Source organism: Chiloscyllium plagiosum, unplaced genomic scaffold (assembly GCF_037043375.1).
Source record: "Chiloscyllium plagiosum isolate Xiang-an unplaced genomic scaffold, Cpla_swu_hap1 HiC_scaffold_10, whole genome shotgun sequence".
Classification (NCBI taxonomy): Eukaryota; Metazoa; Chordata; class Chondrichthyes; order Orectolobiformes; family Hemiscylliidae; genus Chiloscyllium; species Chiloscyllium plagiosum.
Genome location: NW_028270148.1, coordinates 23,454,689 through 23,478,018, shown reverse-complemented (window position 1 = coordinate 23,478,018; position 23,330 = coordinate 23,454,689). Strand labels below are relative to the sequence as shown.

The 23,330-nt window shown below is 43.2% G+C and overlaps 1 protein-coding gene across 1 annotated transcript in view; it reads left to right on the top strand.

Annotated features, from left to right (window-relative positions):
* rasgrp3 (RAS guanyl releasing protein 3 (calcium and DAG-regulated)) overlaps positions 1–23,330 on the top strand; it is a 145,543-nt gene that overhangs the window by 63,038 nt on the left and 59,175 nt on the right. The window contains exons 2-3 of the mRNA XM_043695504.2: positions 1,281–1,466; positions 21,759–21,861. Coding sequence (XP_043551439.1) covers positions 1,397–1,466; positions 21,759–21,861 — 173 coding nt within the window. The 5' untranslated portion in view covers positions 1,281–1,396. The remainder of the gene's footprint in view (positions 1–1,280; positions 1,467–21,758; positions 21,862–23,330) is intronic.

Sequence of the window (23,330 nt, the reverse complement as noted above, 5' to 3'; positions counted from 1 at the left end):
CCACTCTCGACTCTGATCTCCAGCCTCTGCACTCCTCACTTTCTCTCACCCTGTGGTATTTGTCATTTCTACTAGTGTTTGGTGCTGGGTAAGGGGTGTTTTGTGATGGCTTGCTGATAGCACTCTTGCTTTGAATTTCCTTTTATTTTGGATCTATATAGCATTAGTGGATGTACCACTGTAGATTATCTATGGAAGAGGTATGATTATTAGATGACAGGAATATTTAACTCATGATAACAATTAGTACAGCTACATTTAGATTACTTAGTGTGGAAACAGGCCCTTCGGCCCAACAAGTCCACGCCGACCCTCCGAAAGCAACCCATCCAGACCCACTCCCCTATATTTACCCCTTCACCTAACACTACGGGCAATTTAGCATGGCCAATTCACCTAACCTGTGGGAGGAAACCGGAGCACCCAGAGGAAACCCACACAGACACAGGGAGAATGTGCAAACTCCACATAGACAGTTGCCTGAGGTGGGAATTGAACCCGGGTCTCTGGCGCTGTGAGGTAGCAATGTTAACCACTGTGCTACCGTACCACACACAAGTATGACAGAATTACCAGAAAATAATAATAAAGCCCTGCAGGTGCTGAAAATCTGAAACAAAAGCAGAAATTGCTGGAGGAACTCAGGGGTCTTCAGTGACAACTGTCATAAAGCATTGGCAATGAACTGTCTCTGTTTCTGATGACACGAGGGAGGAATGTCATGAGGGGCAGAATTTGGAATAATTTTCATGATGTCTTTACCAGGATGTAACAAAAGGCACTTAAGGGACATATTAAATCAAAGAAAGACACCAAGTCACAGCTGGGAGTATTACATCTGATGACTGAAAGCTTATTGGTCACACACATGAGTTCTAAGAAGTGACTGAAGGGAAGAGAGTGTGACCGAGGTTAGGAGAGAAATGGAGAGGGATTTCTAGAGCTTTGGATCTTAGCAGTTGAAGACATGGCCCCCATTATTGGTACAATTATAATTGGAGATGTAAAAGAGGCCTGAGTTAAAGGAGTACAAATATATTGGAGGTGTGTAGTACTGGAACAGATTACAGAAATAGACAGGGGCAAAGCCTTTGAGGGAATTGAGAACTTTAAGATTAGGATGTTTACGCAAATACCTCCTCTTGGGCTCCCCTGACATGATGCTTTAAAATATAAAGTGAGCAATGATAGAGGCCCTTCAAACTTTAGAACTGGAAATAAGATTTGAGTACTGTATTGGCAAAATAGTGTTTAACGTTTTATGTGCTTTCTTTTCCTAGTTTGGTACTAATTGGTTCTGAGACAAGGCCTCACCTGTGTGCCAATGAGAGCTGCTTGCAAGTTGAGATGCTGTTCTGGAAAATGCAAATGACCCTTTGATAAGCCCAGAAGGACCATGGGATCAATTAATATAGGAAAGGCTGCCACATTGAACGAATTGTTACATGCCAGCATTGATACTATTGGTGAGTATATTTAGTTAAAGGGAGCAGAATGTGGGGACATCACAATTCTTATCGTTAATTGCTGAAATAAGGTCTTACATACACTGGTAATAAATATACATCTTTGCTAAATCTCAGGTTAATGTCATCCTGTATTTAATGTATTGTATTTAAATCTGGTTCCTGGAGGGATTTGCTCATTATGTTATGATTTAACCTCCCAAAATGTAAAAATTTCCAATAAGACTGCCAAATGGATGATTTGCCTGATTAATGTTCTATTCAGGACAGGGGCAAAACACATTAGGTTGTATCATTAACAGAAAAGATCTCTATTTAGAGTAACACAATTAAGTTCACCAAGAGCAAGGAAAGGGTTACTAAGGTATTTTAACTACAACTGTTCAAAAGCCCCAAATACATACACTCAATAACGATTTAAAGATTGATAAAATCAATCTTATGTTTTAAGTGAGAAAGAATATAGACAGCAAATTCAGAAAATCAAACCACAAGGTGGAAAATTCTCACAGTCCTTTTGTTTTTGGCAATGATGATGTGCTGTTATCTCGAGGATGACAATCATTCGCCAATTCAGGAGTTGATCAGATGGACCTAGGTATTTTCTTGTTTAGAATTCTTGTCATTTTTTTGCTGCTCATTTCTTTTTCCTATATGGGAGATCGTGAGGGAGAGGTGGATGCTTTCTGCCTGTACATTTCTCTCTCTGTGGCACTCACATAGCTTTTAACATTCTGCAACTCAACCAACCAAAGGGCTGTTGTCATGCAGAATTTCCTGAAGTCAAAAGACTCTTCATGCCACTCCGTTTCGAGTTCTCTGCCTTACTGTTTCAAAAACTCCCATTTCAGCCAAAAAAAGGTTGTCTCTTCCAATTACTACTCTTAAAAAAAGTAGCATTCGGATGTAAATACATGAAAATGAGGCCAAGGAGTGACCACCAGACACTTCCTTGCTCCCACTGCCCACAGGATGGTGACATTTTCTGTTGGTAATGACCAGTAATATTGACTCCAACGACCCTAAAAGAAACTGGTGGGGAATAAAAAAACAAGTGGCATTGTGTCTCATTGTAATGTAAAACTTAACTGTAGAAAATATTGACATATAGCAAACATTTGTTTCAAAAATATACTCATGATGCAAACCATGTAAAAACATGTTGTAACACTAATGAAAATACTGCTTGACATTTTTCCCTCAGTAAACTTGTACAAGTCTGTCCCTGAAAAAAATTCATCTTGACTCGCCTGCTGGTTGGGTTTGACATAAGGGAAAATTAGATTAGATTACATTACAATGTGGAAACAGGCCCTTCGGCCCAACAAGTCCACACCGACCCGCCGAAGCGCAACCCACCCATACCCCTACATTTACCCCTTACCTAACACTACGGGCAATTTAGCATGGCCAATTCACCTGACCTGCACATCTTTGGACTGTGGGAGGAAACCGGAGCACCCGGAGGAAACCCACGCAGACACGGGGAGAACGTGCAAACTCCACACAGCCTGAGGTGGGAATTGAACCCGGGTCTCAGGCGCTGTGAGGCAGCATCAAAATTGTCTTGTCACCTTCTTGCCCCATCTGCTTTTGAAGTTCAGTGATACATTTTGTATCAGGCAAGTTGTGGTCATCAATCGTACCCTGCTGAAACAGGTGTTAGGCCCCTTGGTATAATCAGGGGCCTAGTGCCTGCTTCCAGGACTCAGTCAACTAATTCAGCGCACCCAGCTCAATGGTTCTGGGTAAATTATAGCCTTAAAGACAGTGCTACAAGCCACCAGAGAAGAGGTGTGTTTTTCCAGTTTGTCTTGCTTCAATGTAGAAACCGAAGTCGAAGTACTCTGGATTCCAATGCAGCCTCCTGTTACCTGTACTCCTCTTATTCACCATTCCACCGCCTGCCCATCCTGGACTTACCTGTTCCTCTGACACTAATACAAGCAGATCTTTATTGGTCGAACAGGTCTTATCACTGTCCGGATCAAATCAGCCCATTTGATTGGCACCCCATCCACCACCATCTTAATTATTCATGTCCTCCATCACCGATACACAGTGGCAGCAGCGTTTATCATCTGTGACATGTCCTGCAGTAACTCAACAAGGCTCATTCAAAAGCATCTTCCAAATCCCTGACCTCAACGACCCAGAGGGGTAAGGACAGCAGGCACATGGCAATACCATCTGCAAGTGCTCTCTCCAGTCACTCACCGTCTGATTTTGGAAATATATCTGTGTTCGTTCACTGGGTCACAATCATGGAACTCCCATTCAAACGGCCCTGTCGAAGTATAGATGCCACACGTACAGCAGCAGTTCAAGAAGACAGCTCAGTACCACCTACACAAGGGCAATTTAGGTTGGCAAAAACGTTGGCTTTATCAGTTATGGTCACGTTCTAAATATAATTTTCTTTTTAAATAGGAAGAGTCCGAATTGGTGAGCTGCATTGGTCGGCTTGTTCAGTGTCTGCTGCTTGCTTGTGGTGTGGAGATGAGGCCTCAGGTTTAATTTAAGACAAAGCCTGAACCTCTCCTCATTGCATCAGCGAGCATCCACCTTCAAAACCTCTAACCCACACCTCCCTTTATCATTGAAGGTGTTACCAAGCTGCATGTCTCCCACTTTGATCAGATTATGTATTTAAGTTTCCTTTCTCCTTGACCTGGGAAAGAGGTGCTGTCACAGTGAAGAATGGAATCTTTTTGATCTCAGCAATGTGAAAGACATGGGCTGCAGGTGCCAGAGAGGGATGAATAGGGAGGAAAGAATAGTTTGCAAGTCAACATCAAAATCATGAGTGAGGTATTCAGATGGAGCATCTGTCAGAGTGTTCTGTCTGGCCTTGCATTCCATTACCGCAACTATTTCATGCACCAATGTGCTCTGTTGATAATGTCAGACCTAAATTTTATGAAGGAGGCATGAAATGATTGAATAGGGCAATCCAGGGATCAGGCAGGAAATGGAGTTGAGGTAGCAAATCAGCTGAGAGATAATGGAACAGCAGATCTGCCTGAAGGACTGAATGGCCTAGACCTGCTCCTAGCTTTTATGGTCAACAGCTAAAAGGTGCAGCCATATTGGATGGAAATGTAGGAGCTGGTTTGAATCTTGATGTACCATTCATTTCATCCATTTGATAAAAATAAATCTGAAAACTAGGTCATAGGGTCATGCAGCACGGAAACAGACCCTCCAATCTAACTCGTCCATGCTGACCAAGTTTCCCAAACTAAAACTAATCTTACTTGCCTCTCTTTGACCCATATCCTTCTAAACATTGCCTATTCACGTACCAGTCCAAATTTATTTTAAATGTTGTACCTGGATCTACCACTTCCTGAGGCAGTTCAATTTGCATATGAACCACCCACTGTGTTAACAAGTTGTCCCACGGGTCCCTTTTAAAGCTTTCTCCTCTTACTTTAAAATTATGTCCCCTAGTTTTGAACTCCACTACCTCAGGGAAAAGATCTTTGCTACTGGCCTTATCTATGTCCCTCATGATTTTATAAACCTCTGTAAGCTCACGTCATCTCCAATGCTCCACTGAAAGAAATCCCAGCCTATCCAGCCTCTCCTTATAACTCCATCTCTCCAACTCTCATCAACACCCTGGTAAATCTTTTCTGAACTATCTCAAATTTAATAATACCCTTCCTTTGGCAGGGCAGCCTGAACTGGATGCAGTACTCCAGAAATGGCCTCGCCAACGTCCTGTACAAACTCAGCATGACGTCCCAACTCCTAGACACAATGAGAGCAAGATGAGAAAACTTCAAGGGATTATTCAGAATTAAGAATGTCACTGTTGAAGGGGGGGGTTAGATTGGAAGACTGTGTACATACTTTGTGTTAGTAATGTCAGGCCAGTTGTTTGGATACTGGGAGAAATGAGATTTTTGTTTATGGAAACATAGTAAGTGTTAGATGTATCATTAAGAGTGTGTAGAAGTTTGCTCCTATTCTTTGTGGCTGGCTGGTTATGAGCTGTGATGTTTCCACACTTAAAATAACTATAACTAAGTTCAAAATTGCCTGACAGAATGCCATTGTGGATAATCACAATGAACTGCTGTTTGGTTTCAGTGGCGACAGAGAGACTTTCAGTGAAAACCTTTTGCGAAAATGATCCTAATTTCTTTTTAGAGTAAATAAAACAGCATTCTCATTTAGGCCGGTATCTGTCTTCTACCAGACAATTGGCCTGACATTAGCAAACCATTGTATGAGTAGCCATTCAGTCTGATCCTCCTTTCAACCTGGACCTTCTTAATTCCGAACAATCCCCTGAATTTTATACATACTGCTCCCTCTTCTTTTTTGTTTTCAGTTTACTTTCAGGTTTTGTTTTCATTTTCTTAGCTGGTTTATTTGATCCTTTGAACTGGGTCTACCATTCCATAAGATCCCAGCTCACTTTCTATTTTGACTCCATTGTCCCACCCCATTCCTGGATTGCCCTATTCAGGCTGTCTCTTCCCCCATAAGATTTATCTCTGTGTTTATCATCAAGAAGCACTTTAAGGGCTGATGTATAAGGTGGTTACGATAATGGAATAAAATGGGGGGTGGGGGCAGGGAGGAGTGCAGCATGTTCTGATCCCTCAGTTTCTTTGACTTGTGTTGAATCAGGAGTTTGCACGTTCTCCCTGTGTCTGCGTGGGTTTCCTCCAGGTACTCCAGTTTTCTCCCACAGTCCAAAGATGTGCAGGTCAAGTGAATTGGCCATGCTAAATTGCCCAAAGTGTTAGGTGCATTAGTTAGAGGGGGGGTGAGTTGCTCTTTTGGAGGGTCGTATGGACTTGTTGGGCCAAAGGGCCTGTTTCCATTCTGTAGGGAAACTAATCTAAAAAAAAGCACAATTCTATGACCAGTCCGTGTCAGTGCTTCCTGCTCCAGTGTTGAACGATGAGCTGTGACATGTCCTTGTGGCCACAATAAGGGGAGTCATTTCTTCAGAAGAGATCACTATTGTCTTGGGGGGTTGGTGAGGAGCAGGCCCATTTGAAGTTAAGGCAGGATGTAAGAAGAATATTCCCAAAGTAACGTAGACGCACCCTTCGCTCTGGACAAAGTGAGATTGGTTTTGCAGTGGACTCTATTTAATGCCGTCTTTTCTTTAAACAAAACAACTGAGGTTGTTTCCCATTACTGCAATAGTAAATGAAACCCAAAGGAGCACTCAGTGCTCTTTTATCAGACGTAACTCCTTTCCTTTTTTTGTGTGTGATTTTGATCAAGGATTAGATATTGTTCAGAGTATTGGGGACCTGGTTAATCTTCAAATTAGTGCTGTAGGACCATTTGCGCTGACCTAGGAGAGCAGATGGGGAGCCACTGTCTAACATCTCATTCTAATGCTAGCACATCTAACAGTGTAGCACTCCCTCAATATTGACACTGGAAGGCCAGGCTGGATTTTTTTGTTTAAAGGATCATTTGAATTCAGAACCTTGTGAGTCAGAGGCACGAGGGCTACCAACTAACAGCCAGCTAATACCTATGAAGATGTTATAAAAATGCAAACAATTTTTCCTTTAGTTTCATTTCTGCATGCTTTCAACACCTATCAAGTAGAAGAGAACAGTTAATGAGCCTTAGATGGATTAAGAAAGAGTACAAGGGTAGGGAATTATACTCAGCTTGGTTAAGATAACAGCTAGCCCACAGCAGGAGCATTGTTCAGTTCTGGGTACCACCCCACTGGAAGCCTGTGAATCCATTGGAGAGAGTGCACATGAGGTTTACAAGAATGGTTCCAGGGATGAGGAGCTTCAGTTATGAGGATAGATTGGAAAAGCAGGGACTGTTCTCCTTGGAGAAGTGATTTTTATTGAAGTTTTTAAAATCATACGAAATTTGCACAGAGGAAAAGCAAACAACTGGTCTCATTTGTAAATGGATCAAGAACAAGATTTCACAGATTTAAACTCTTTTGCAGTAGAATGAAATGGAATGTGAGACGAACCTTGTTCGTGTAGCAAGGAGTTTGGGCATGGAATGTAGTCGAGGGACTTGAAATCTCAAGTACAGAGCTCAACTGTGGATTTTGGAATATTGTCTATTCCTCCTAAAGATGCCAGTGGTTTCAATTACTGTACAAACATCCTTGCGCACATGATGTTATTGTGAAAACAAGCCTCTAAACACCAGCTGCATGAGGACATTTATCGGCACAAGCTGCTAAATAGGAAACAAGTCAGCAATTGTTCCTGCCTACACAACAAGCCTGTCTTCAAGACTCTCAGCTTGAGCAACCAGTCAATGATCACAGAATTGTTAGAATACAGAAAGCAGCCGTTCGGTCCATCGCATCTTCACCAGTCCTCCAAATGGGCATTATGACTTAGTGCCATGCTCCCACCCTTTCTCTGTAATTCTACACATTAGAGACTTATTGAAATTGAAACAATGCCATTTAGAAAGCTCAACTGAATTTGTTTCCTCCATGCTGTCAACCCTCCCCATCTCTCTAACTTCCCCCAGCCATTCTGGACCCTTTAACATCTCCAACTTTAATTGCTCCACCATTGCTGCCTGGTTTCTAATCTCTTCAATCCCTATCCTCCCCTTATCCTTACTTCGCTTTCCCCCTTTAAGCCATTCGTTCAAACTTTGACCAAGCTTTTGGTCATCTCTCCTGATATGCCCTAATGTCACTCAGCATCAAATTTTGTCTTTCAATGGTACACTCCTACTCTTATTTCTTTTATACTTAAGTTGTTATAAAGTGAAGGACCAGAGATCATAGAATCATAGAGATGTATAGCATGGAAACAGACCGTTTGGTCCAACCTGTCCATGCCGACCAGATATCCCAACTAATCTAATCCCACCTGCCAGCACCGGGCCCATATCCCTCCAAACCCTTCCTATTTATATACCCATCCAAATGCCTCTTAAATATTGCAATTGTACCAGCCTCCACCACTTCCTCTGGCAGTTCATTCCATACACGTACCACCCTCTGTGTGAAAAAGTTGCCCCTTTTATATCTTTCCCCTCTCATCCTAAACCTATGCCCTCTAGTTCTGGACTCCCCCACCACAGGGAAAAGACTTTGTCTATCTACCCTATCCTTGCCCCTCATAATTTTGTAAACCTCTATAAGGTCACCCCTCAGCCTCCGACGCTCCAGGGAAAACAGCCCCAGCCTGTTCAGCCTCTCCCTGTAGCTCAGACCTACCAACCCTGGCAACATCCTTGTAAATCTTGTCTGAACCCTTACAAGTTTCACAACATCTTTCTGATAGGAAGGAGACCAGAATTGCACACAATATTCCAACATTGGCCTAACCAATGTCCTGTACAGTCACAACATGACTTCCCAACTCCTGTACTCATGAGTGGAAGGGCTGAGAATAGGGATATTGGATACGCACAGCATAGTTGGGACCAAAATGTGGCCTATGATGTTTTCTTGATCTTGGGAAGGTAATGTTGGAGGAGATCAGCACGGAGCAGGATTTCATCAGTTGTTGTGTTTTTTTAAAATTCCGGCACAAGATGTGGGTGCTGCAGGCCAGGTGAACATTTATTGCCCATCCTTAATTACCCTTGAGCTGATGGGGTCACATTCAGCAATAGCTGGGAAGATACATTGAAGAAGTTGGGACTATTACCCTTGGAGAGAATGTTACTGAGAAGAGATCTGATCAGTTTCCAAAATCAGGAGTGGGCTGTGTAGACAAGATGGGGAGAAGCTGTTCCCACTTGTAAAAGAAGGAGATTGAAAATGGTGTGTACACATCAGGGTCTGGAATGTACCACCTGGAGATGAGGTGGAGGGCAGGTCCCATTGAGGCTTTCACCAGGACATTGGATGGTTTGGGTAGAAATGGTGGGAAAAGCAGAAGATTAGCTGTAGGTAATATAAGCAGTGCAGACACAGTGGGCCGGATGGCCTCCTTCTACTCTGTAATGATTCTCTGCAGAGGGTGAAACATAGAAATAACGGATGCCATGTGTGAAGCTTAAGTCAGGATCTAGCAGCTTAGCAAATTTGTGCACCAGTGATTTGAAGCTGTGCGAGTTGCTGGGGAGAGTTGTGGAATCCGTGGTAAGAATGGAGGATTCTTTCCGCTGGCTTTAGGTTGCCAGAGTTAATGTCTTGATGTTGGATGTGTGATTTGACAGCGCAATGTAGCAGTAAAGGTGGTGGCTGGAAGGTACACCTGGGAAGCATAAGCATAGACCAGAAAGCTGTAGCCCATTTAGACATCGCTAAGGAGCAATGTGTAAGGGTGAAGGGAATTCGGGGAAACACTGATTTTGCCATTCTGAAGAAGCCATTGCCGGAGGTCTGTTGTCACAACCGAAACAGGAGCAGAACCAAGCAGTCCAACAGATATAGCCCACAAAGGAGGAATAACAGAAGAGAATGAGTTCTTTAACCATGTTGTTACGGTGTGAGCAAGAAGGCCAAGTACACGTTAACATCCTGCTGGGTCATTCACCAAGGATACCATGAGTCACGTTTTCTTTCCTCTGGATTTAGTTTGATAATGAGGACAAAGCAGAAACTGGATTTCAGGTTGGAAACAGGAAGGTGAGTGTATGGAGCTTGATTGCAGTGACATATTCAGCTTTAGAAGAAGCTGAGAAGCTGGCCGACAACTGGTTATAGGAGTGGAGTTAACAAATTACCTCAAGGCAGGAAAATCCCTGATCGGAAATCAGCAACTTAGAAAGTTTGTTTTGTAACTGAACTGTTGAGTTTGATGACAGAAATTAGTCATTGTGTATTCAATAAGACACCAGTCTCTCTGTATACTTAAGCTTCCCCATAGCAAGGCAGAGTAAGACCCAGTTCCTCAGCCCCAGTTTGTTCATTAAAAGCTGATGGTTGTTGGGGTATTTTGGCTAATGAACAAGAAATTCCAACTTGTACTGCTGCCTTCCAAAGAAGGTGAGCAAGAGAGAAGAGATCTCATCAGCAACATTGGTGCAGTTATGCCCTCGTGTAATTTGGATTTTAATCATTAGTTGACGAGAGGATCAGGTTTCACTTTTGTTTGGGTCCAAACACGGGTTGAAGAACAGCAACTTCCTTTGGCTGTGCTGGAACTGTGCTAGGAAAGTGCCCATTGCTTTTTTGTCCAAGGACATGAAACAGGGAGCCTGCTTCACCACTCTGTAAAAATCTACCAGAATGGAGAAAAATCTACTGGACACCACAACTGCACCTCCATTTTTTTTAGATTCGTTTGGTGTTTAAAATGGCAACCGAGGAACATCCCAACCCCCACCAAGTTAGCAATCTATCTGTGTTTTAGCAGCCAGGAGGCTACTACAATTACAATAACATTCTGTTAAATTTGCCTACTGCTTTTTCAGCAATTTCTTTTTTTTTTCAACCCAACCTCCCACCAAGTGGCCAATGGTGTGCCTTTTCTATTTGGCTGGAACCTATACTCTCCCCAAAAAAACGAAAAATTCACTCACATTCCTCCATTACAGATCTTGTTGTCGCCTGATCGCTCAGTTAGAGTGTGACTGATGTTCTACCTCAACATAATTTTCCTGCTCCATCCCCATACCCGTTGATGCCTTTAATGTCTAGTAATCCATCAATTTCTAACTTGAAAATATTTGATGACTGAACCTCCACTGCTCTTTGGGGCAGAGAATGCATAAGATTTACCTCTTCTGTGTGTAGAAATGCCATCTTACCTCAGTCCTAAGTACCTTATGAGAGCAAATGCCCCCGGCTGTAGATCCTCCCCAGCCAAGGGAAGCCTTCTTCCTGCATCCAACCTGTTGAACCCTGTCAAAGTCCTGTATGTCTCAATGAGATCCCTTCTTGCTCTTCCAAAGCCTAGAGAACCACAAGCCAGTCTCCTCGATCTCTCTTCGTAGGGTAAACCCACCATCCCAGGGAGCAGTCCAATGAACATTTGTTGTACTCCCTCTGCAGCGAATATATCCTTCCTCCTGAAAGGAGACCACAACTAACCTTCATATTTCTGATGGAGTCCCACCAATGTGCTATAATGCCTTTCATCATCTTGTAAGCTGGAATATTCCAGATTTCAACAATCCTGTTTGGAGTGAAAGCATCCTTCTTCATCTCTCCCTTGATGTTTTGGAAGTGATTTTACCTTTATCTCCTCTTCTTATTGATCCATTTGCCAAAGGGAATGTTTTCTCTCAGTTGAGTAACGATGTAACAATACTGCAGAGGAGGAATTTCTGGACCATATGTGAGTTGATTTTCTGGATGATTATGTTGAGGAACCAACCAGAGAACTGGCATCATAGACTAAGTATTACAAAATGAGAAGTAAATAATTGGCATCCTGGTTGTCAAGGCCCCTTCGAGAAGAGTAACCATAATATGATCGAATTCTTTATTAAGGTGGTGAGTGATGTAGTTGATTCTGAGACTAGGGTCCTGAATTTAAGGGTTTGAGGCATGAGTGGCTAGGATATAATGGGGATGTTACTTAAAGGGATGATGGTAGACAGCCAATGGCAAACATTTAAAAAGTGTATGGAGGAACGGCAACAATTCTTTATTCCTGTCTGGCACAAAACTGAAACTGGCAAGGTGGCTCAACCATGACGAACAAGGCAATTTTAAGGATAGTATTAAATCCAAGGAAGGGGCATACATATTGGCCAAAATAAAAACAACAGACCTGAGGATTGGGTGCAGTTTAGGACGACAAAGAGATTGACTAAGAGGAGGGAAATAGAGTTAGAAGAGTAAAATTGTGGTAACATACAAATTGATTGTAAAAGCTTCTATTTGTATGTGAAGAGAAAAAGGTTTGTTAAGTGAAATGTAGGTTACTTTCAGTTGGAAACAGGGGTATTTACAATAGGGGATGGGCAAAGAGATTGCTGATCCATAAGGTAGCACTTTGCTTTTGTCTCCACAAACGAGGACACAAGGAATGTTGCAAATACATTGGGGAACACTGGGTCTCAAGGAGAAGAAAGAATGGAAGGAAATCAGGATTAGTAGGGAAATGCCATTGGGCAAATTGATGGGATTAAAGGCTAATAAATCCCCAGGGTCTGATAGTCTGTATCCCAGAGTACTTAAGGAAGTAGGCCTAGAAATATTAGATGTATTGGTGATGATTTTCAAGAGTCCACAGACTCTGCAACAGTTTCTATTGATTGGAAGGGAGCCAATATAACCCTGCTCTTTAACAAAAAGTGGTAGAGAAGAAGAGGGAATTATGAGTTGACGTTGGTAGTCGGGAGAATGCTAGAGTCCGTTATAAAAGATTTAATAGCAGAGCTCTTGGAAAACAGTGACAGGATCTGACAGAGTCAGCACGGATTTACAAAAAGGAATTCGTGCTTTTCAATCTTTCCGGTACTGTTCAGAGAGTTGATAAGTAGGAGACCCAGAGAATATGGTTCACTTGAACTTTCAGAAGGATCTTGTTAAGGTCCCACAAAGGAGATTGGCAGGTAAAATTAAAGCACATGGGACTGGGGGCTATGTACTGACAAGAATAGAGGGCAAGTTGGCAGACAGGGCCCCAAGAGTGGGAATACATAGTGGGAGTCAGTGACTAGTGAGGTATCGCAGGAACCAGTGTTTGGACTTCAACTACTGATAATATATATTTGATGATTCAAATGAAGGCACTAATGTAATATCTCCAAGTTTGCAGACAACACAAAGCTGATGAGTTGGGAGGGAAGGTGAGTTGTGAGGAGGATGCAGATATGCTTCAGTGTTATTTGGACAAGTTGAGTAAGTGGGTAAATAAATGACAGATGAAGGATAATGTGGATGAATGTGAGGTTATCCATTTTGGCAGCAAAAAAGATGAAGGCAGATTATTATCTGAATGGCAATAAATTGGGGGAGGGGATGATACAACAAGATGTGGGTGTCCTTGTACATCAATTGCTGAAAGTAAACATTTAGGTGCAGAGGGCTGTGATAAAGGCTGTGATCTTCTCTGATATGTTGATCAGAGAGGATTCAAGTGCAGGAGCAGGAGTGTCTTATTGCAATTGTACAGGGTCTTGATGAGCTCATATTTGGAGTATTGTGTGCAGTTTTGGTCCCTTTATCTGCAGAAGGATGTTCTGGCTCTGGAGGGAGTGCAGTGAAAGTTTACCAGACTGTTTCCTGGGTTAGCAGGACTGACAGTTCAAGAACAGCTTCACCCCTGCTGTTATTAGACTTCTGACTGGACATGTTAAAATTCATGTTGATCTCGCTCTTAGCTTACCTTCTCTGCAACTATAACTATAACATACATTTTGTTTGGTATGATCTGGCTGTAGTGCACACAAAACAAAACTTTTCACTGTACCTAGGTACATGTGACATCAGTATGTCAAATCAAATCAAACAAAAACATGTGAACAGAGACTGGATCAATTTGAACAATGGGATGGCACAGTGACAAGTTGGTTAGTAGTAATGCTTCATAGCAGCAGGGATCTGGGTTCGATTCCACCTTTGGGCAACTGTCTGTGTGGAGTTTGCACATTCTCTCCGTGTCTGCGTGGGTTTCCTCTGAGTGTTCTGATTTCCTCCCACAGTTCAAAGATGTGCAGGTTAGATGGAATGGCCATGCTAAATTGCCCATGATGTCCAGGGATGTGCAGGCTAGATTGGTTAGGCATGGGAAATACAGTGATAAGGTAGGGGCTCCCTCACCTTCTACCTCTTCAGTCCTGTTGTCCTGTCCCGCACCCCTACCCCCCTGTCATTGGTATAAATGCCATCCTTTCCCAGCTGCTATCCATTCTAGAAAAGGCTCACTGAACTCAAAATATTAGCATTGTTTTCTCTCCACAGATGCTTCCAGACCTGCTGAGTTTCTCCAGCAATTTCTGTTTTTATTTCAGATCTTCAGCATCCAAAGTTTTTTTTTTATTATACCCATGGGAGTTTAGAAAAATGAAGGGAGTGCATCTCATGGAATGTTATAAAATTCTAAAAGAACGAGATAAGATAAACGCAGGAAGGATGTTCTGGCGGACTAGAGAATCCAGAACCTACGCTCACAGTCTAAAGGTATGGGGTTGGCTGTCTAGGACTGAGATGAGGAGAGATTCCTTCACCCAGAGAGTGGTGAGCCTGTGGAATTCACTGACACAGAAAGAGGTTGAGACAAAAACATTGTACGTTTTCAAGAAGGTATACAAAAGGTGGGAACAGGGTACTGCGTTAGATGATCAGCCACCATATTGTTCCTGTTTCCAATGTTTCAATGTTTGTTTCTGTACAAACTTCTTCTCACTTTCAACACATCTACCCGATCACCTGTGAATTATTCCAAAGAGAAAAATATCCAAATGTTTCCAAGTTCCCCTCACAACTGGAGTTCTTCATTTGTGGTAACATCCTGTTAAACCTATATATCTTGGCTGGAATGTGTTCACCCAAATTGTCCACAATATTCTTGGCAGAGGCATATTGAGGTCATGAGCAGTGGTGAATTCCAGTCTACGGTCATCTTTGGAGGAGGGTGGGTGCTGTTAGAGTATCCACATTGCTGATGGAACACTCCTTGATGCCAGAGTTACCTACTGTTCTTGACGATTCTAACATGCCTGGCTGAACTCCAATCTTCCATCCTCCACAGACTTTGGCACATCCAAATATCTTCTCCATTCACAATAACTTACACCAGATTTCAATCACCCAGGATCTCAACGTCCACTGTCCTACACCAGCCCACTCTCCCACAAGATTTGAATTTCATAAATCTCAATTTTGTTTGCAAAAGCCTTGATTGCTTTGCTCTTTACAGCTCTCCAAAATCTTTGCACACCTGTGCATCCACTATTTTAAATGCGTTCACCTATTTAGATCATTAAATTTGCCCACATAGCTTGCTTGGCCTATGTCCTTCCTTTAAGAGATTTCTCAAAAAAATCCACTCTTACTTCCAGTTTTTAGCTATCTGTCCTAGTGTTTCATCACGTGGCTCAGCGTCATATTATATGTAGTGCTTGAAGGTGCTATCCTGCACTATAGGCACTATATAAATGCAAACTTTTGTTGCTGATACTTTACGTTGCTCTGAGCAGCGAACAGCTGCACAAAAACAATGTCATTGTTCCATGTGGGACCATCAGTTTGAGATTTTAACTCTTTGAATATTTTTGCCTGCTGCTTCAGTTGATAAAAGTGTTACCCCTCAGCAGCAGGATGCTAAATCTCATGTGGTTAATGATTTGACTCCTGGGAAAGTGCACAACAGCTGCTCTTTTAAGTGTTGGCCAATCTGCAGCTGTTTTCCATTTTAAGAGATGTGAAGGCCTCATCTGGAAGTTTCCACACGCCTGGAGTCTTTCAAGAACCCACATATATAATTGGCAGAGTTAGCGCATTTGCAGAAGTGTTTCACCATTGCTTTTGGTTTAATAACCTGCTACAAGGAAAAAACAGTTTACTTTTGGCGTTCTAATTTAGTCTGTTTCTTTTCCCCTTTCTTCTGGTGACTCATGGTCCCACCGGGCTCTGGTACCTAATCTGACTAGTCTTTCTTCATATAGGTACTCAACACACACAACACTGTAGAGATTTCTCTGGCAATGCAAAATGTGGAGTAACATGCTACCTACACCACAATACTTTGGGGCTGCACCTCCGTCAAAGTATATGGTGAGGGGGAGTGGTTGGGGGTGAAGGGGAGCGGTGGAGGGGGATGGGTGAGGGCCAGGTGTGTGGGGAGTGATGATAGTGTCAGAAACATTACCCGACTGAATGGGTAACGATGTTCTTTTAACCAGCCAATGCAGGCATGATGGGCTGAATGGCCTCTTTCAGTACCAACCCACTACTATGATCTGTGAATTTTGTCATGGCTTGTATCAGCGAGCAATCACAAGCAGGGAGACTGACTGACTTATTTTTCCTTTTACTCCTCTAGTAGACATTGTTATGTCCACACTGTCACCATTGAGGAGTAAGGGCTGAAATTTTCACCTTGGGATCAGGGCCTTGATATTGGGAGCATTTCCAAGTCTTGAACACTACATCACCTTGGCATCCAATCACTGTGGTGTTCATCAGTGGCTCAGTGGTCAACACTGCTGCCTCACAGCACCTGGGACCCAGGTTTGATTCCAGCCTCGGGTGATTGTCTGTATGGAGTTTGCACATTCTCTCCATGTCTGCATGGGTTTCCTCCCATAGTCCAAAGCTGCACAGGTTAGGTGAATTGGCTGTGCTAAATTGCTCATAGTGTTAGGTGCATTAGTCAGAGGGAAGTGGGTCTGGGTGTGTTTCTCTTTGGAGGGTCACTGTAGACTGTTTGGCCCATATGGCGTGTTTCCACACTGTAGGTAATCTAATCTAATAAAGCTGTTCTGTATTTGATTGTGTGCATCTGGTAATGGTACTTGATTAGTTATGCCTGGGTGTGAGCTCAGCGCAAAGTAAATAGACACTGCAGCAACTACTGCTGGGGTTCATGTAAACCTGTGGGTGCAGAAAATTTGGTGTTTGCAGAGATGTTTTAAAATCCTTGTCAAACATGTTGCGCAGTTAGAAACTAGTGTCATCTCTGAATTGCAACAATGAGTGACTCCATTTTGGAAAAGGCAGCCAATAAGGAGGGTCGGCGTGCTTTCATTGGTCATTGAGGCCTTCCAGCCTTGAGAGAGCTGCAGCCCCATTCTTGAGTTGGGCGCTGTTGAGACAGGGAGGGAGAGATGCGACTTCAAGATGGCGGCTTTCTCCAAACATACTTCATCTTTCAAAACAAAGTGTGACTACAGTGCGTGACTGCCATTATGGAGGTGATTAAATGAGTGCCATAGAGACATAGTGATGTACAGCATGGAAACAGACCCTTCGGTCCAACCCATCCACGCTGACCAGATATCCCAACCCAATCTAGTACCACCTGCCAGCTCCCGGCCCATATCCCTCCAAACCCTTCCTATTTCATATACCCATCCAAATGCCTTTTAAATGTTGCAATTGTACCAGCCTCCACCACTTCCTCTAGCAACTCATTCCATACACGTACCACCCTCTGTGTGAAAAGGTTGCCCTTTAGGTCTCTTTTATATCTTTCCCCTCTCACCCTAAACCTATGCCCTCTAGCTCTGGACTCTCCGATCCCAGGGAAAGGACTTTGTCTATTTATCCTATCCATGCCCCTCATGATTTTGTAAGCGTCTATATGGTCACCCCTCAACCTCTGATGCTTCAGGGAAAACAGCCCCAGCGTGTTCAGCCTCTCCCTATAGCTCAAATCCTCCAATCCTGGCAACTTCCTTGTAAATCTTTTCTGAACCTTTCAAGTTTCACAACATCTTTCCGATAGGAAGGAGACCAGAATTTCTTGCAATATTCCAACAGTGGCCTAACCAATGTCCTGTTCAGCAGCAACATGACCTCCCAACTCCTGTACTCAATACTCTGACCAATAAAAGAAAGCATACTGAATGCCTTCTTCACTATCCTATCTACCTGTGACTCCACTTTCAAGGAGCTATGAACCTGCACTCCAAGGTCTCTTTGTTCAGCAACACTCCCTAGGACCTTACCATGAAGTGTATAAGTCCTGCTAAGAATTGCTTTCCCAAAATGCAGCACCTCACATTTATCTAAATTAAACTCCATCTGCCACTTCTCAGCCCATTGGCCCATCTGGTCAAGATCCTGCTGTAATCTGAGGTAACCCTCTTCGCTGTCCACTACACCTCCAACTTTGGTCTCATCTGCAAACTTACTAACTATACCTCTTACCCTCACATCCAAATCATTTTTGTAAATGACAAAAAGTAGTGGACCCAGCACCGATCCTTGTGGCACTCCACTGGTCACAGGCCTCCAGTCTGAAAAACAACCCTTCACTACCACCCTCTGTCTTCTACCTATGAGCCAGTTCTGTATCCAAATGGCTAGTTCTCCCTGTATTCCATGAGATCTAACCTTGCTAACCAGTCTCCCATGGGCCTTACTGAAGTCCATATAGATCACTGCCTCCAGTAGGCTATGATAGATAGGCAGGAGGCTGGAAGAACACAGCATTCCAGGCAGCATCAGGAGGTGGAAAAGTCAATGTTTTAGGTGTAACCCTTCTTCAGGACTGGTGGTGGATGCAGGAGAAGTTGCACTTAAAGGGGGTGGAGGGGGTAGGTTACTGATGTGGGGATAGCTGAAGACAGGTAGAGGGTACAACCTAGTTGGTCAATGGGCGGAATTAATCCTGTTGGTGGTAGGGAAGAGTAGAAGGGAGGGGAAGGGGCTGGGAAGGGAGTCTGGGAATGGGAAGGGAGGTTATTTGCAATTGGAGAACTCAATATTGAGTCCTTCGGGCTGTAGGCTGCCTAGGTGGAAGATGAAGTGTTGTTCGTCCAATTTGTGGTGTGGTTCATTGTGGCCATGGAGGAGGCCAAGGATGGTTATGTCAGAAAGGGAGTAGGAAGGGGAATCGAAATGGGTGGTGACTGGGAGGTCAGGTTGGCCCCTCGGGCCCGGCTGCAATGTTCGGTGAACCGTTCCCTAAGTTTACAGTCAGCATGTCCAGGCCTTGGGACAAATCCAGTTGGCATCAAAACATTGGCCAAAATGGTTCTTTACTGGTTACAGTATCTTACCCACTGCCTGCTGCAGGTAGCCATCACATGGCCAACCTGGAGTCTGTGAAAGTAGACTGGAGACCAGAATGTGCTGACAAACTGACACAGTGCTGTCCAGTCCTAATCTTCTGTGCCTCCCAACTCTGACATCATTTGAAATGTTGCCCCATGACTCACCCTCACACCTAGAAATGCTGGTCAAGGGGGGATGATCATAAATCATTTGTTTTGCTTAGCAACATGAACATTCAGCCTTTGTGCACGCTAGGATTAAACTTACAGCTGTGATTGATATCCATCTTCTGTTTATATCACCCTCACTCTCTACAGATTGGCCCTGGCATCTGGACCACACCTATTCCTTTCTTTCTGTGTGAATGTGGTAAAGCTCAGTAACATGTTGTTGCCAATCCTTCTCCAATGTTTATGTGCGAGTTTCAGCAAAGTGTATGTACTCCTCAGAGCACTTGACCTTTGGAGTTTAATGGTGGCCTTTGGAAATGGCGAGTCAACTGAATTGCGAGCTGACCAATATATTTACGGTGGATAGCAATGTTTGACATCCAGTCATGAAGTAAACATGTGCAGGCCTCCAGTGTATCCATTGGTATTCAGGCATAGTTGTGCACAGAACGTAATTTTGTACATTAAATCTGCTCCGGTCTTCATGAGGTCACTACCAAGGACTTCAGTGTTAGTGAGTTGTAAATACTGTTGTCTTTGATACTGCTTCACCACTTTGTAAAAATCTTTCCTTCATTAACATATACCTTAGCTGGAAACTCAGCAAGGGTTTTAAGACAGTCATTCCCAACTTTTTCAGTTATACAGCATGCTTCAATGAAACAAAGGATTCCACGACACACCCATTTTTTTGAGCTGCATTGATTGCTTATAAATGTCAGTTATTTGCATTTACTATGGTTGCAGTCTTACTCGAGAGGTTGCAACACAGAGCATAGAACAAGCTAAAGAAGGATCATAAGCATTAAGATTAATAGGGCAGCATGGTGGCTTAGTGGTTAGCACTGCTGTTTCCTTGTGCGAGGGACCTGCGTTTGATTCCTCCCTAGGATTATCCGTGTGGAGTTTGTACATTCTCCCCATGTCTGCATTGGTTTCCTCCCACAGTGCAGATTAGGTGGATTGGCTTTGGTTGTCAATAGTGTCTGGGCTAGGTGGATTGGGAGGGATGCTTCATGGAATTAATGGCCTGCTTCTATGGGATTCTAATATTTAATTTTCATAATGGCACGTTTTCAAAATCTGCCCAACTCAACTATTCATGGACCTAAATCTGTTCCACACGCTGAACTGAACCGATACATAATAAACATTCCAGTAGAACCGCGATTATCCGAACATCAATTAGCCGAACAAGATCTCAAGGTCCCGTAAAAACAGCATTAGGCAATTCAGCATCCAGTTATCAGTCAAACAATGCATTGCTGGATAACCGAGAAATGCTCGGATAACTGGCACTCATAAATCATTATCGTTCGTTTACGATCAGATCGATTATCCGAACGATCAGTTATCCGAACAAAATACTCACCGCTCATCTTGTTTGGATAATCAGGGTTATACTGTAAATGGAACAGAGCAGAACATCAAGTAGAGTAAATTGCAGTTTAGAGGGAAACCTGGTGTGTGCAGACCCTTTTGATCGAGGGAGCAATTGACGAGAGGGCAAAGGAAAATCTTGTTCCTGACAAGCGCTCCCTCCAGTTTAGTTTGTCTCATTTTAACAAAAAGCATGCAAGCACAGTTTCTTGGGCTCTAGTTTAAACTATCCATGAGATCTTAAATTTCTCCCTGGCCTGCACATTTAGAATAGTTGTGCGTTTTCAGACTTGAGAGATCGATACCTCACTTTTAATTTGACGATTAATTTTCACGAGTTTTGGTTTCTGTTTTTGTTTAAATTGTTTAAGATGAACATGGAATTTCCTTAACAAAAACAGAAATTAGTGGAAAAACTCAGCAAGTCCAGCAGCATATGTGGAGAGAAAGAAGTGTTAACGTTTTGGGTCCCGCTGACTCCTCTTCAGAACTGGACCTGCAACATTAACTCTGATTTAATGTTGCAATTTCCAGCAATTTCTGTTTCTGCTTCTGATTTCCAGAATCCATAGTTCTTCTGTTTTTTTTGTGCAGAATTTCCACACCTTTGTACAGAATTTCACGACATACTCGGACAATTCTGACAACATACCAGTTGCCACGGCACATTGGTTGAAAGCTGCTGGTTTAGTGAGTGCTGGTACGAGGAAAGAAAGGTTGAGAAAGCAACATGGAAGTCATTGAGGTGCTGGATAGCTACACACATCAACCACTCTCTCTGTGTAAAAAATGTTACCCCTCATAACTTTTTAAAAATTCTTTCTCCTCTCACCTTAAAAATATGCCTCCCAGTTTTGAAATCTCCCACCCGAGGGAAAAGACACCTGCCATTCATCTTATCTGTACGCCTCATGATGTTATAAACCTCTATACGGTCACCCCTCAATCTTGTACACTCCAGTGAATAAAGTCCCAGCCTATCCATTAGTTCTCCCTTTTCACCTTGACCATTGTCACTTGGAGATTGTGGCAACTTTCAAAATGAGGTCCCAATGGGAATAGGTTTGGGGAGCGCAGGCTAATAAGTAAAATTGAAGAAGAAATGAAAGCTGGTGCTAATGAAGGGCCTGTTTTATATTGCCTTGATTGGGAGTTGCGTACTGTGTCTAACCTGTCCTTCTTGATTTCCAGACAATGAAGGGGAGATGACTAACAGTCAGGTGCCAAGGATGGTCCTCCTAATGCATCGATGGTACCTGCCATCTACTGAACTCGCAGGAAAGCTTCTGTTGATATATCCTTTTGGTCCTCTTACACAATTGAACAATCTTCATTTGGAAAAGCCAATAATTGTTTGACTCTCTTTTGGTCACTCACTTAGTCATAGAATCATAGACACAGAGTTTTACTGCACAGAAAGAGGCCCTTCAGCCCATCGTGTTCGTGCTGTTTATCAACCTCCTACCTACTCTTGTCCCGTTTTCCAGCATTTGGCTCATTTATATGTATGCTCTGGTACTTCAAGTAATCATCTATGTAGTTGTTAAATATTGTGATGATTCCTTCTTCTAACACTCTTTTCAGGTAGTCATTTCCAGATATTCATTAACCTCCAGGTGAAAGAATTCTTTCTTAAATCCCCTATATGCCATTTACCTTATATCTATGACCCCTCTTCTTTTTCTAATCCCTCTACTAAAGGGAAATGTTTTTCCCTATCTACCCTATTGATACACTTCATAATTTAGAACATCTCAAACACCATCAGCCTTCTCTGATCTATGGAAATTAAGCCTAGCCTACCTAGTCTCTCTCTTCATTGCTGAATTGTTCCAGCTCAGTCAACGTCCTGGTGAATCTCCTCTACAGCCGCTCTAGTGCAATCATATCATGGTGTGATGACCAGAACTGTATACACCACCTGTGGCCTAGCTGCCATCTTGTACAGCTCCATCATAACCTCCCTCCTCTTATATTCAATTCCTTGACTAATAAAGGCAAGTATCCTATATGCTGCCTTAACCACCCATGCTGTTCCTTTCAAGAATTTGTGGACATGCAAAGGTCCCTTTGACCCTCTGTACTTCCCAGGGTGCTCCCATGCATTCTATACCCCCGTGCCGTGCCAGTTCTCCCACAGTGCATCACTTCACACTTTGCAGCATTAAAATCCATTTGCCATTCTTCTGCCCATCTGGCCAGCCTGCATACATCATCCTGTCATCTGTGGATTGGCTACATATCAGCCATGACCTATCCTCTGGACCGATGACAACTAGGGGACTAGCTTTTCCCTTAGGGCATCATTTCAGCCTGATGGTAGTGGTTTGGAGTGAATGAACCAGCACTATGTGGGAAACATTCATTCTTTCCAGTTTTATCCAGAACAGTCAATTAATGGCCAATGGGCAGGCTTTCCAACCAATTAGAGAGGTGGGCGGTCTCTTGAAGCTGAGGAGCCAATCCAAGGCCTTCCAACTTGGAAATTGGGAAAGTCACATTAGCTTTTGACAGATGGTATGAGAAGGTGCTTTAACATAGAAGTCCCCCACTCCTCACTTCTATATTTTAAAAGCTTAACTTAAAACTGGCTTCATGCAGACACTCCCCACTCTGGCACTGGGGTGATGTGCCCAGTGACAGCCTGCACCATCCAGGCAGAAAGGCCTCGTGGCATTCAGGGTTTCTCAGTCTGCCAATGCTCCGGGAGGTGGTGATGCACCACCACCCAGAGCCTTAAATGGCCGCTGGGTTAGCTGCCCA